General features: G+C 37.2%; 1 protein-coding gene across 1 annotated transcript in view; it reads left to right on the top strand.

Moving 5' to 3' along the window:
* The window catches only part of sno (Protein strawberry notch), a 97,712-nt gene that overhangs the window by 50,954 nt on the left and 33,417 nt on the right, over window positions 1–13,341 (top strand). The window contains exons 14-16 of the mRNA XM_083140255.1: window positions 536–738; window positions 2,847–3,056; window positions 6,720–7,000. Of these exons, the coding sequence (XP_082996381.1) occupies window positions 536–738; window positions 2,847–3,056; window positions 6,720–7,000 (694 nt within the window). The remainder of the gene's footprint in view (window positions 1–535; window positions 739–2,846; window positions 3,057–6,719; window positions 7,001–13,341) is intronic.

The raw sequence follows: 13,341 nt of genomic DNA, 5'->3' as shown, positions 1-13,341 counted from the left end.
TGGGCATCCAGATTTTGCGTTGGTATCGATGGAGTTTCGACCCGATATGAAACGTTTATACCATTCGTAATATTGTGTTTGACTGAAACATTCTTTACTATAGGCTTCATGTCACATGTCTCTTTGAATGCTTTCACACATACTCACTGTTCTTCCAGTTCCTTCCTTCATGATAGGGTAACTGAAAATCGCCGTGGGCACTCAACGCGATGTACTGCGTTACTGTGGTTAGAAACACCTTTGAAACTGGGCCAAGTTAATAACTAAGAACACCGCTAGGCACTGCCACTGTCGGTTCTCTTCAATGAATTTATATACAAACTTTACAAAAAGACTTCGGTTTCTTTTTGAATTGCTTGCTCTCTGCTTCTCACACAATGATGTAATATATGTTTAGAACTGTCTTCTGGCAACAATTAACTTAATTTCTTTTAGTTTAAATTAATTATGAAGGTACCTATTTATGGCATTTAATTGATGGGATTTATACATCTGTGACTGGAATATTGAAGCTAATATTGCTGTCTGATTCTAGGGGTGTGTTGCAATCGCTAGTGGAGAAGCATTTCCCAGCTCCAGACAGAAACAGAGTCCACCGTCTCCTAGGCTTAGACCCACCAAAGAAAACAATCTCGGATAACAAACTATCGGTAGCTGGTGCCTCTGGCTCATCAGCAAGCAACAATGGTGATATTGAAGGTGTGGCTGGTGGCTCATCTTCAGGAAAGCGAAAACCACGTAAGCTATGCTGAATTTCACAATACATTTAAATTATTTATTTATTTAGTTTCAGGTCTGCATAGATATTGGAAATGTCATTGGCCGATGATGGTCAGTTTGTTACTCTGGATGTTTATTATGAAAGTATTCTGTTATGAGTCATCCAGGATGATTGTATAGAGGTAGCTCTGTGGTCGAGAATTTAAAGTGCTCAATTTTCGATCTTGCCACTGAAGTTCCCAGGTTCAAGTTCTGACATAGTCATGTGTATTCTTTGTGAGTGTCCCTTCTTCAATTTCACCTAATCATCACTCATTCTCTTCATCATGATTAGCTGAAAGTTGCAGAAGAGCAATACAGGGTGTATCATAAGTAATGGCGCAAACTGACACAGTTGAAAGTACTAGATAATATAAGCAAAAAAGTCTCTGTAAACATGGGTCTGCAAACGAGCAGTTTTCGAGATAATTGTGAATGTGTGGTTACAAGCCGCACTGACTTCATTGTTTGTAAACATTGTACTAGTTGGTAAAATGCTAATAATATGTGCGAATGTGTGGTTAGAAGCCGTCACTGATTGCATTTTGTAAACACTGAGTGCTTTACTCCTTGCACGTTCCAAGGTTTGCTCTTTGTTTACAAAACAGAACATTTCCGAGAGGTGGCGTTGTAATCAAGCAGGATGGGTACAGTCAGTAAAGAGAATTGTACATGCTTGTGACCAATTCCGAAATGAACCAGGGTGTTCGAAAGAATTCGAAAAACTCAATGCAGAATCACGTACAGTATTGCATCGAGATGCAAGGACGACACTTTGAACACCACCTTTAACAGGTATGAGTGTACAGTAATTGTAACATGTAACATACTAACGTTTGTTAAAGTAAGTAGAATGTTCAATTGAGATCCCCAATGACTTTTCTTACTGTATTATTAGCATTTTACCAACTAGGATGATGTTTACAAACATTGAAGTCCATTGCGGCTTGTAACCACACATTCGCAATTATCTCTAAAATGGCTCGTTTGCTCATCCATGTTTACTGAGACTTTTTTTGCTTCTATTATCGTGTACTTTCAACTCTGTCAGTTTGCGCCATTACTTATGATCCACAATGTATAAAGCAACAAAGCACAAATAAATAAGGCATAACTTTCTCTTTGCCATCTTTAAAACAACAGACAACTTAAATGAACATGCAGGGTCGTTAGATAAAGGATGGCAATTAGTATTAGAAAAAATTACCAACAAAAAGTGCAGTGTTTCAGTGTGAAATCCAGACGATCACATCACAATAAACAAATGACCACCAGGAAGCGCAGCCATCTTTACTTCCTGTCAGCCAGGCAGCCATATTGGATGGGGCAGTCAGTTGCCAGCCAGAGTTGGAAGGAAGGGGTGACAGGGCACTGCTTTGTCTCTTACCTTTTATTGTATTTTTATCTAACCTTTTTTAATCCACAAACTTACCTTCCAATGTCTTAATCTCTACTATCCTTGTCCTATCTCCTGAGGAAGCCACATGATATGGTGAAAGCTTGAGAACAAGTATGTACATGCCAAAACTAGTCCTTATTACTTAGTGAAAGTACAAATACTCAAGTGTTTAAAATGAATGTTCTGACCAATTATTTTTTTTCTACCAGATTTTGCAATCTGAAATAAACATTGGAAAATTAGAATTTTTTTAATGAAAAACTTAAAAGGGACCATGACAACTGAAAGTATAATAGTGGAAATGTAAAATACAGGAATTGTAAAATTGGGGTTTCGCTATATATTTTAAGAATGGGGCAGATTAATCAGTTCTGTATCTGTATCGACCAGTATAGAAATACTGACATGGTTTATCAATGAAATTGCTTATAAATTTAGTGACCCTATATTTCTTTCAAGTAGCCTGTAATTTGGTTCAAAATTCTATAACTATCCATCTGTAGTTCAGTGTAGGGGTCTTCCCTCCATTTTGAGTACCAGTAAAACTTTTGGTTGCTTTTACATGCACAAGAACAGAATTTTCGCAACTTATTTTGTCTGTTTTTTTTTCGAGGGTCAGATTTGTAAAGATTCTTTTGGAGCACCCTGTATGTTGATTTTGAAACACTAACATTCCCACCTTTTTCAGTACGTCGGGCAGCTCAGAAAGCATTCAAGAGAGTGAAGATGTCTTCCTCGGATACAGATGATTCAGATGCATCACGGAATAATAATAGTTCTGGGTCAGAATTCAGGCTCTCTGGTTCAGATTCAGACGAATCGGAGGAACCTTCAGAAAATGACAGCAATGCCAGTGATGACTTCAATCCATTCTATGATGAAAGCGATTCAGATGCTGGTATGTAGAAGTGTTATATTCTCTATTTATGTGCCCTCCTGGCTTCTTTTTTTTTGTGTGTCTGCACGTATGGGGAGGGAGTGAAATGGGTATTTTGGTTTTTGAGAGTTTCCATCCCTGTCCCCTTTGCCATCTGGTATTACTTGTTGGTGCTATTCTGTTGGAAGTACATGCTACTGCTTTCCAGGTAACTGCAGAAAAAGTTACATGTGGCGAATGGTGTTTTTTTTTTTTTTTTTACTTTTTAAGCTGAAGAGTGAGTTTCGCACCAATTGTGCATATATTTCAATATCATCGGAATGGGCACTGCTACTAAAAGGAAAACCCTGGTGAACAAGAGAGTATGAAAAATTTATTATTAAGCTAGATACGATGTATTACTTATGTACAAAAGAAGTTATGACTAATCAAATGGAAGTTTTGACTTCTCTGCATGCCAATCAAATCTTTAACCTGGCCTCTTTCGGTTCATGTGTTTTTCTGTGCCATCCGAAGTTGATACTTCCGAGAGAACAAGTATAATAATACTCCCATAAGCGTAATGCAAAGTTTTCTCCTACGACCATCTAGCGCACAGACTTCTCTTACCCCAGGTTGCTGTGGGGAAAGGTTGGTGGGGGGAGGAGCAGTTTAGGGTCCTTCTGGCTGGACACAAACTGTTCTTCCTGCCCTTAAATAGAATACTACTGTTCCACCTGTACTGTTCACTTACTAGGTCGACTATGTCTGCCTGTCCTCCTCGGCATCGTCAACACCATTTGTTCATGTTCCGGTGCATTTCATACCAGTCCAATTGTCAGTTTGTATGTGGAGACATCAGAGCTGTCACTGTCTCAACGAAGACAGAGACTTACTGTTAAGTACATCCAACTATGTTTGATTCTTTTGCATCCATCATACTACACTGTCTCAGACAAGAAAGTCTATTTACCGGCTACATCCCCATGCTGCATGACCATTCAGTGTTCATGCAGATGAGATATTTTCACTTGGTGTTGATATTGATCTGCCTGATGTCTCAACTCATTTCACCTCTCCCCACTTGAGAATTCCCTGCACCTTTGATCGACATGTCACTTAACTGCCCTTCCAAGGGCAGAAACAATAATAGTGGTTTTTGGAGCTATGATCTCAGCACCCCAATTTTAATGTATTTTATACAGATGGGTCCAAATTGGTTGTGCTTTTGTTGAGAGACCACATAGTGACAGTTATGTTATGTTTTCCATCCTGCTTGTTCAATCTACATGGCTGAACTCTGTGCAGTCGTAACGGCACTGGACATGGCTGAACATTACAATTTGGAGAAAGTTCTCATTTTTACTGATTCAACTAGTCTGCTCCAGTGTCTGGAATTGCTGTCGTTCAGACATCCTGTAGTGCAGCACAGCACTGGCATATGTTCATATCTGCCAGAGCTCAAGTTCGCTTCTGCTGGATCCCCAGTCACTTGAGCATGAAGAGGAACAAAGCAGCCGATGCTGCTGCCAAATCTGCTGATGCAGACGGTGTAGAACCCGGACTCTTTGGTGTCGCAGCATGCTTTGGTAACCAATAAGCCATGGATGCACTTACCATTGAGGTGCGATGTTCTGGTCCACCTTCTGCCAGCCATTGACATGCAGAATGTTTTTTTTGTTACTCCCTTCTTGTCACGTTGCAGGAAGAGTGAGGTGAGGTAACGGGGAACAAGGTTCGTGCTATGAAGCCCAACCATTGGTACATGGCATTTCTCACACCCTCCCTCTCATTTATAACAGGTCATTTACTTGACTTCGTGTTTGATACATCATCCTCAGATATGCACATTTTAATTTCCTCACACACACTTTTAACTTTCTCAACAATTTATGATGCATGTTGGGAGACGACGACAGTGTTTTAACTAATGTATTTTGATAAAGCATAACTTACGCCACATGCCATCATTTTACCAAGTAGCTGAAGTTCAAAAGGTCCAGTGTTGGCATGTACTAACTTATTTTACTCAACTTTTTACCAAATCATGTGGCAGCCATGTTGATTCTTGTCTTAGCTCCTGTTTTTGCGGTGCTGGTGTCGTTAAAATCTTGCACTTCCTAACCTTTCTCAATGGGCTTTTTTCACACCTTTTTTAACTCCCAGGTAAGGATTTTCGATAAAGTGATATTTCCCCATATACAATGAAGGGTGCAATGGCCATGTGTACTGATGCTCCCAAAAATTTTAATTAATTCATTCACTCTAATGGCATATTGCTTTTGTTCAACCGTTTCACCCTCATGGAATGTAACATAATTAGTGTTTATGAAAAGAATAGTTTTCTACCTATATTCACATTGCACCCCTTCTCTTATCAGTGGGAACATATTTATTCTTGGTGCAAAAACTGGCAACATGTTCGTATCAAAAGCAGCGTGAATATAATCCATTATTTAATTTAAAAACTACACTTAGTGCTCAAAATAAACATTTACCTTCTAATAGCACATTTTATGTAGTTATCAAGAGTACTTCTCAAATATTTACAGTAAAATTAAACAATTTTCTTCAAATTACATAACACTCAGAATAATTCAAACCTCAGAAAGTATCATGTTGGTAAATAAACTGTAAATTTCATTTTAAGAGTTTTATTTTACATTTTGCATTATTTCATGACAAAACATGGTATGAAAATTCACCTCGCACCTTTCAAAAACATGAGAAATTAATTACTACTAGAGGCATGCATATTTCGTTTTTGACGAAAACACGAAATGTGAAATAACACATTGTAATGTTAATTTTACATGTTTCTGAAAGGTGAGGTGCATTTTCCTACCCTGTTTTGTCACAAAATAATGTGAAATGAACTGCAAAATGCGAAATAGACTGTTAAACACGAAATGTAGAGTTTATTTACCAACGCAACAATTTCTGAAGTCAGAATTATCCTGAGTGTTATGCAATTCACGGAAAATTGATTAATTCTGCTGTAAATATTTGAGAAGCAAAAATAGACCCCTTTATACAGGAATAAACTTAATATTCTGGTAACGACATACATGTGTTATTGGAAGAGATATGTTTATTTTGTGTAATAAGTGCAGTTATTAAATCAAATTTGGGATTATATTCAAATTTTTAAAACCAAAATGTAATTTCATATACTGCTTTTTCACCGCTTTAACAGCGAAATTTTATTTTATTTACCACTTTTGAACCTGAAATGGACTCTGTTTTTGTACCGAAATGTTGTTGTTTTATTTACCAAAAACATGTGCCTCTAATTATTACCTACGTGAAGTTTCGTGTTTCCACGTAGCACCAGTTGCACAATTAATTTTGAAGGCTCACTGCCTTCATTCATTGAGGGTACGGTGTCTTGAGCGGAGATGGTAGCACATCACTACAATGCAGAAACACTAAACTTCACGTAGGTAATACTTGCGTTTACCACATTCATCATGAAATGAAAAATTAACATAACAGTGTATTATTTCACATTTCATGTTTCCGTCCAAAACAGATTTCTGCATACTCGGCAAGGTACTTGGACTGTGGAGGAAGTAACATCCTGCTTCAATGTTAAACTCCATCCAGTACTTTCCAACACCAATAACACTGCTATGAACCACTACCTCACCCCTACTTATAAGTGTATGAGAGATTTAGTTTTAATTTGAATGCTTATGGTTACAGATCCATGGGTAGGAAGAAAGAAGAAGGGGAAGAAGAACAAGCCTGTGAAAGGTCAATCCACAAAAGACAAAATCAATGACTTGATAGCAAAGAAAACATCTCGGAAGGGGAAAAAGAACGGTGAGGCTGTTGGTGTTCCTCCTCCTAAAGATGCTATAGAACGAGCTTGCAAGATGAAGGAGGATATATCAGAGCATATTGAACGCATAGGGGAAAAATTACCACCAAACACGCTCGATCAGCTCATCGATGAACTAGGAGGACCGGAAAACGTTGCTGAGGTAAGAACTTTTTATGTGCTTTATTTGGCACAAGTTGCACCTCTTCATTCTATCAGTATTTTACAGTTTTTACAAGTCAGAATGCTCTCTTAACAAATGCATGAATATTATTAAATAAAAACAGGTGCAGTGGAACCCCTGTTTTACATTTTCCCACATTATACATTCAATATTCATGGTCCTAATAGTGCAAAATGCTATATAATTTTCCTCGATTTTACATTATGCTGCATTTTAAGTTTTTTAAGCTTCTTCCTCAGAAAAATGTAAAATCGAGGTTCCACTATTATTTTGCAATAACATGAAATTTTTCTCTTACTTCTAAATTTAAGGACTTTGTGTTCTGCATCATATGAAACCTGGAAATATTATTAAATTTGATTTGGATGTCAGTTAAATTTTTGGTTTTTCCCCTATGTAAATTTTTCAATTCTCCATTTTCAGTGACCAGACTTGGTGCTTTTCACAAGTAGACTATGGCTCATTTGACAAGAGTGGTATCGAAAGTGGTTCACTAATTTCTTACTCAACCACTCAACATCTGCTCTTGCTCTACAAATATCAAGGGGTCCAGGGTTCGATCCTTGAAGAGGCAAATTGCACAGTGGCTCAGATACCACTGTAAACTATTTTAGGGATGGGACAGATTAACCGATACTCTATCGGTATTGGCCAATATAAGCATATCAGTGTATTGGTTTACCAGTAACATTACCGATTATTTTACCGATCTGATATATCTATAAATACTCCCTCCGTTCCATAATATGGTATGGAAACAGGATGAATGCGCTGATTTATTGTGCATGCGAATCCGAGTAGTGGTCGATATGATTGTGTGTGCAGTAGTGAAGCGATCCTTCATCCAGTCAAGACATTCACTGTGCAGAACGTACTACAAGCCGTGAAAAGGAAACAGATACGGAGCTGAGTGTGGACGTCAGTCAAGTGGTCACCCGTTGTAGCGTTCCAGGACGAGGAAACACACCAGTAACCGAGGCAAATGTGAGTAGAAACACCAAAGCAAAACAATTAACAGCCGAATGTCGTAGTGCCATTCTACAATTCCTACTCGAATTCAAGGAAAATGTTACCTTAAAGAAGTGCCATTAAGACAGCTGCAATGAAATTCAAGGTAACATCTTTAACTACCTTCACACATTTGGCATCGTTCTAAGGCACAGTATGACCAAAGGATATTAAATGCTTACGTTAGGAGCATGAAGAAGGCGAAGTGCAGACGCAAGCGCAAGGATTATTCTGTTGAATTGAACAGAATGAAAGACACCCCTATGCATAAATGTGGAACAATTAGATCTTTGGCTTCTGCTATTGGAATCCCGCAAACAACTCTATTTAGGTATTTGAAAGAAGGCACAACATTGAAGAGGGTTTCATCCACAGTAAAGCCGTATTTAACAGACCAGAACGAACATGAACGCGTACAGTTTTGTTTATCCATGGTCGAACCTGATGGGAAATTCAAGACTATGTACGAGGGTCACTATTTATATTTTGAGCCTTGGCAACACTGATTGAATTTAGACGCGATTTGACGTTTGCACGGAATCGTCTGGCATTATTGACCATAACGTACTTCAAATGTTTTGTCAATAGCTTCATTTGTGTTGTTTATGTTGCGTTGGAGATTGCGCGACAACAATAAAATGGAATTAACTCGTGAACATTTTCGTGGGATGATTTTTTACGATTTTCGACGTGGATTATCAAGACAAGAGTGCATCGATCAACTTACTTCCACATTTGGCGATGAAGCCCTATCCTTTGCCACTGTGAAACGCTGGTATAACGAATTTAATCGTGGCCGCCATTCGCTCACCGACGAGTCAGTTGTTGTTCAAGAAAACATTGATGCTGTGCAAAACCTAATACTGCAAGATCGTCATGTGACATAATGTGAGATTGAGGCAACCATAGGCATTAGTTCCACCAGCATATATAAAATATTACATGATCATTTAGCTGTGAGAAAGGTACGTTCTCGTTGGATCCCACACAATTTGACAAAAACTCAAAAAGTCGCTTGCGTCAATTGGTGCAAACAAATGTTCAATAAATACAATCGTGGTGCTTCAAAAGATGTATATAAGATTGTAACAGGTGACGAATCATGGATATATGCACATGAGCTGGAACGTAAACAGCAGTCGACTGTATGGGTGTTTCAAGATGAACCCAATCCAACAAAAGTTGTTCGCGCTCAAAGCACATCGAAACAAATGGTCGCCTGTTTTTTCTGGAAAACTGGCCATGTTTCAACTATGCCTTTAGAGGAACGTAGAACGGTCAACTCTGAATGGTACACAACAATTTGTTTGCCAGAGGTCTTCGGTCAAATACGGAAAACAAACAAACTCCGTCGGATCATTCTTCATCAAGACAATGCCAGCTGTCACACATCTCGTCTAACAACCGACTTTATGAACAGTCAAAAAAAGCGAATTGATGGGTCATCCGCCATACAGTCCTGATTTGGCACCCAATGACTTCTTCTTGTTCCCAAATGTCAAGAATAAATTGCGTGGACAACGATTTTCGTCGGCGGAAGATGCCGTTGATGCATTCAAAAACCATATTATGGAGGTGTCTCAAGAAGATTGGAAAAACTGCTTTGACAAATGGTTCGAAAGAATGCAATAGTGTATTGACCATAAAGGAGAATACTTCGAAAAACAATAAAGCAGTTTTCAATGCCAAATTCCTGTTTTTTCATTGTTAGGCTCAAAATATAAATAGTGACCCTCGTATACATACATATCGATGAGAAGTGGTTTTATTTGACGAAAGTTCAACAGACGTACTACCTCACTTTGGATGAGGAGCCCCGTACACGTCAATGCCAAAGTAAACCAAGGTCATGTAATTAAAGGTTCAATCCTCTGTAGAAGTGCAAAGCATAAATAAATAAATAAAATGTTCATGGCAGCTGTTGCACGACCCAAATGGGATGCGAGTAGACACCAATGGTTCCATGGTCGAATTGGTATTTGGCCATTCATTGATACTGTGGCAGCAAAGAGAAACAGTAAGAACAAACCACGTGGCACCCCCATTGTACACCCCAAAACATCAGTGACACAAACTGAATGTAGGGCAATGATGATCAACAATGTCATTCCAGTAACACATGCAACGTTTCCGCAGAAGTGAAAGAAGAAACCAATTGTTATCCAACAGGATAATGCATGACCCCATTGTTCTGACAATGATCCGGCAATTCTCTCTGCAGCCCAGATAGCCCATCCGGTGACAGCCACCTAACAGCCCTGATCTGAATGTGCTAGATTTAGGGTTTTTCAATTGTATCCAGTCCTTGCAATACCAGAAGAATCCATGAACAGTTCTGGAACTTATCGACTGTGTTAACGAGGCATTTGACCAGCTCAGCAAGGACAGTCTGGACAATGTTTTCCTCACCTTGCAACAGTGCATGGAATGTTGTCTGATGCAACAGGGGGGGCCATGGTTACAACATACCTCATATGGGAAAAGCCAGGCTACGGCAGCAAGGTACAGTGCCTCAGTCCCTCCAGTGCAAAACTAACTAACTAACTAACTCTCTAGCCTTCTTAAACCCGAAGGTTCATGGCTGCAGCAACACAGGCCTTCCATGTTTCCCTATTTTGAGCAAGTTCTATATACTCTTTTCCATCCCTACCGATTTCCCTTAGGTCCATCTCAACGTTGTCCCTCCATCTTCGTCTTGGCCTTCCTACAGGTCTCTTACCATCAGGTTTCCCAACAAGAATCCTGTAAACTCCTCGTTCCTCTCCCATTCGTGCCACATGGCCTGCCCACCTAAGTCTTCTTGATTTAATTATTCTAATAATATCTGGACATGAATACAAATTATGTAGTTCTAAATTATGTAACCTTCTCCACTCACCTATCTCCTCATCCCTTTTAGGTCCAAATATTTTCCTAAGGATCTTATTTTCAAATACTCTCAATTTATGTTCCTCTTTCAATGTAAGGGACCAAGTTTCACATGCATATAATACTACAGGCAAAATTACTGTTTTGTATATTTTAACTTTCAGTTTCTTAGATATTAAACGAGAAGACAAAAGTTTATGAAGAGAGAAGTAACATGCATTTCCTGAATTAAGCCTACTTTTTATTTCCTCTTTAATATAATTTTCATTTGTTAATATTACTCCTAAGTATTTGAATTTGGAAACTGGTTCAAACGAGTTGTTATCAATAATTAGATTTTGATTATTACCTAACACTTGGTTTCGGCCTGTAAGCATATATTTAGTTTTCTCTTTGTTAACTTCCAAACCTATCTCTTTAGCAGTTTTGAAAAATATTTTAGCATTATTCTTAATTGTATTCACATCATCCCCCAGTAAGTCTACATCATCTGCATATGCTAACAACTGAGTCACATCATTTAATTTTAGTCCTTCTTTAGTTTCTTTTACCTTCCTAACAGCATATTCTAAGGCAAAATTAAAGAGCAATGGAGATAATGCATCTCCTTGTTTTAACCCATCATGAATTGTAAATTTGTCAGACATATTAATACCCACACGAATTTTACTTTCTGTTTCACTGGTGCATACTTTTATCATACTAACAAGCTTCTTAGGTATTCCAAACTCAACTAATATATTATATAGTTTATCTCTTTTGACTGAATCATATGCTTTTTTGAAATCAATGAATAGCTGATGGACATTTTGATTATATTCCCACTTTTTTTCAAGTGTCTGTCTGATGTGAAAAATTTGATCTGTAGTTGATCTGTTACGTTTAAATCCACATTGATAATCACCTATAATTTCATTAGCATATGGGGTTAGTCTTGTTAAAAGAATGTTAGATAATATTTTATATGTTGTTGAGAGTAGAGAAATTCCACGGTAATTATTGCAGTTCATTTTATCACCTTTTTTAAACACAGGAACAATTATGGATTCTTTCCACTGTTGAGGGATTTCTTCTTTATTCCATATTAAACAGATTAATTTATGAATTTGATACATTAATGAATTTCCACCATATTTAATTAACTCAGCTGGTATTAAATCAATGCCAGGTGCTTTGTTATTCTTTAGCCTTTTAATAGCATCTTTAACTTCAGTCAAGTTGGGTTCTGGAACTAAAGGTTCTGCTGTGTGTACTTCATTCACTTCTGATTTATCTCCTACATGGACATTTAAAAGGTCATTAAAGTAGTTCTTCCATCTATTTAGAATATCACTTGGGTCAGCTAGAAAATCACCGTCTTTATCTTTTATCAAGTTTACTTTAGGTTGCCACCCCTTTCTAAATTCATTTACACCTTTATATAAATCTCTGATATTTTTATTTTTGCTGTTTGTTTCAATTTCGTTAATTTTGGTTTTCAAGTAATCTCTTTTTTTACTTCTAAACGTGCGGTTAACTTCTCGCTTTATTCTATTATAATTGTTTAGATTTGTATCATCAGAGTTATTTAACCACCTAAGTCTAGCCTGATTTCTTATTTCTATTAGATTATGACATTCATTATCAAACCATGGCTTACTTTTTCTCGGTTTATGGTATCCTATACTTTCTTTAGCTGCTGATTCTATTGCATTACGTATGTGCTCCCAATTCTTATTTACGTCTGTTTCATTTATATTTTCATCATCATTTAAATCCTGCAAAACATCAAATCTATTTGACAGTTTAATTTGGTAATCTTTCTTAATTCTTTCATCAGTAAACTTTCCTGTATCAAATTTTAGAACTTTTAGATTTTGTTGCTTATGATTTATCACTGAGAGTCTTTCTCTTAATTTAGCAATTACTAAATAATGGTCACTAGCACAGTCAGCACCTCTATGTGTACGAACGTCAATTATACTAGTATGCCTTCTCTTATCAATGAGAATATGATCTATCTGATTGTGAGTTTTACCATCTGGAGAAGACCAGGTATATTTATGGATATCTTTATGTTTAAAAGTGGTACTTTTCACAATTAAATTCTTTGAGGTTGCAAAAGTAATCAATCTTATACCATTATCATTACTTAATTCATGAAGACTTTCTTTACCAATCGTGGGTTTAAATGTCTCTTCTTTGCCAATTTGTGCATTACAGTCACCTAACAGAATTTTCATATCATACTGAGAAAATTTATCAAAGACCTGTTCTAACTCTGCATAAAAATCATCTTTAGTATTATCATCTTTATCTTCCGTTGGTGCATGTATGTTTATTAAAATAATTTTACACCACCTACCCTGTAAAACTGCATATGATATCCTATCATTAATAAATTCTACTGTTTTAAGAGTCGATATAATTCTATTATTTATGAAAAAGCCTGTTCCAAAATTATG

The sequence above is a fragment of the Lepisma saccharinum genome, chromosome 18 (assembly GCF_977018435.1).
Source record: "Lepisma saccharinum chromosome 18, izLepSacc3.1, whole genome shotgun sequence".
In the NCBI taxonomy this organism is placed as follows: domain Eukaryota; kingdom Metazoa; phylum Arthropoda; class Insecta; order Zygentoma; family Lepismatidae; genus Lepisma; species Lepisma saccharinum.
This window is presented reverse-complemented; position numbering and strand designations above follow the sequence as displayed.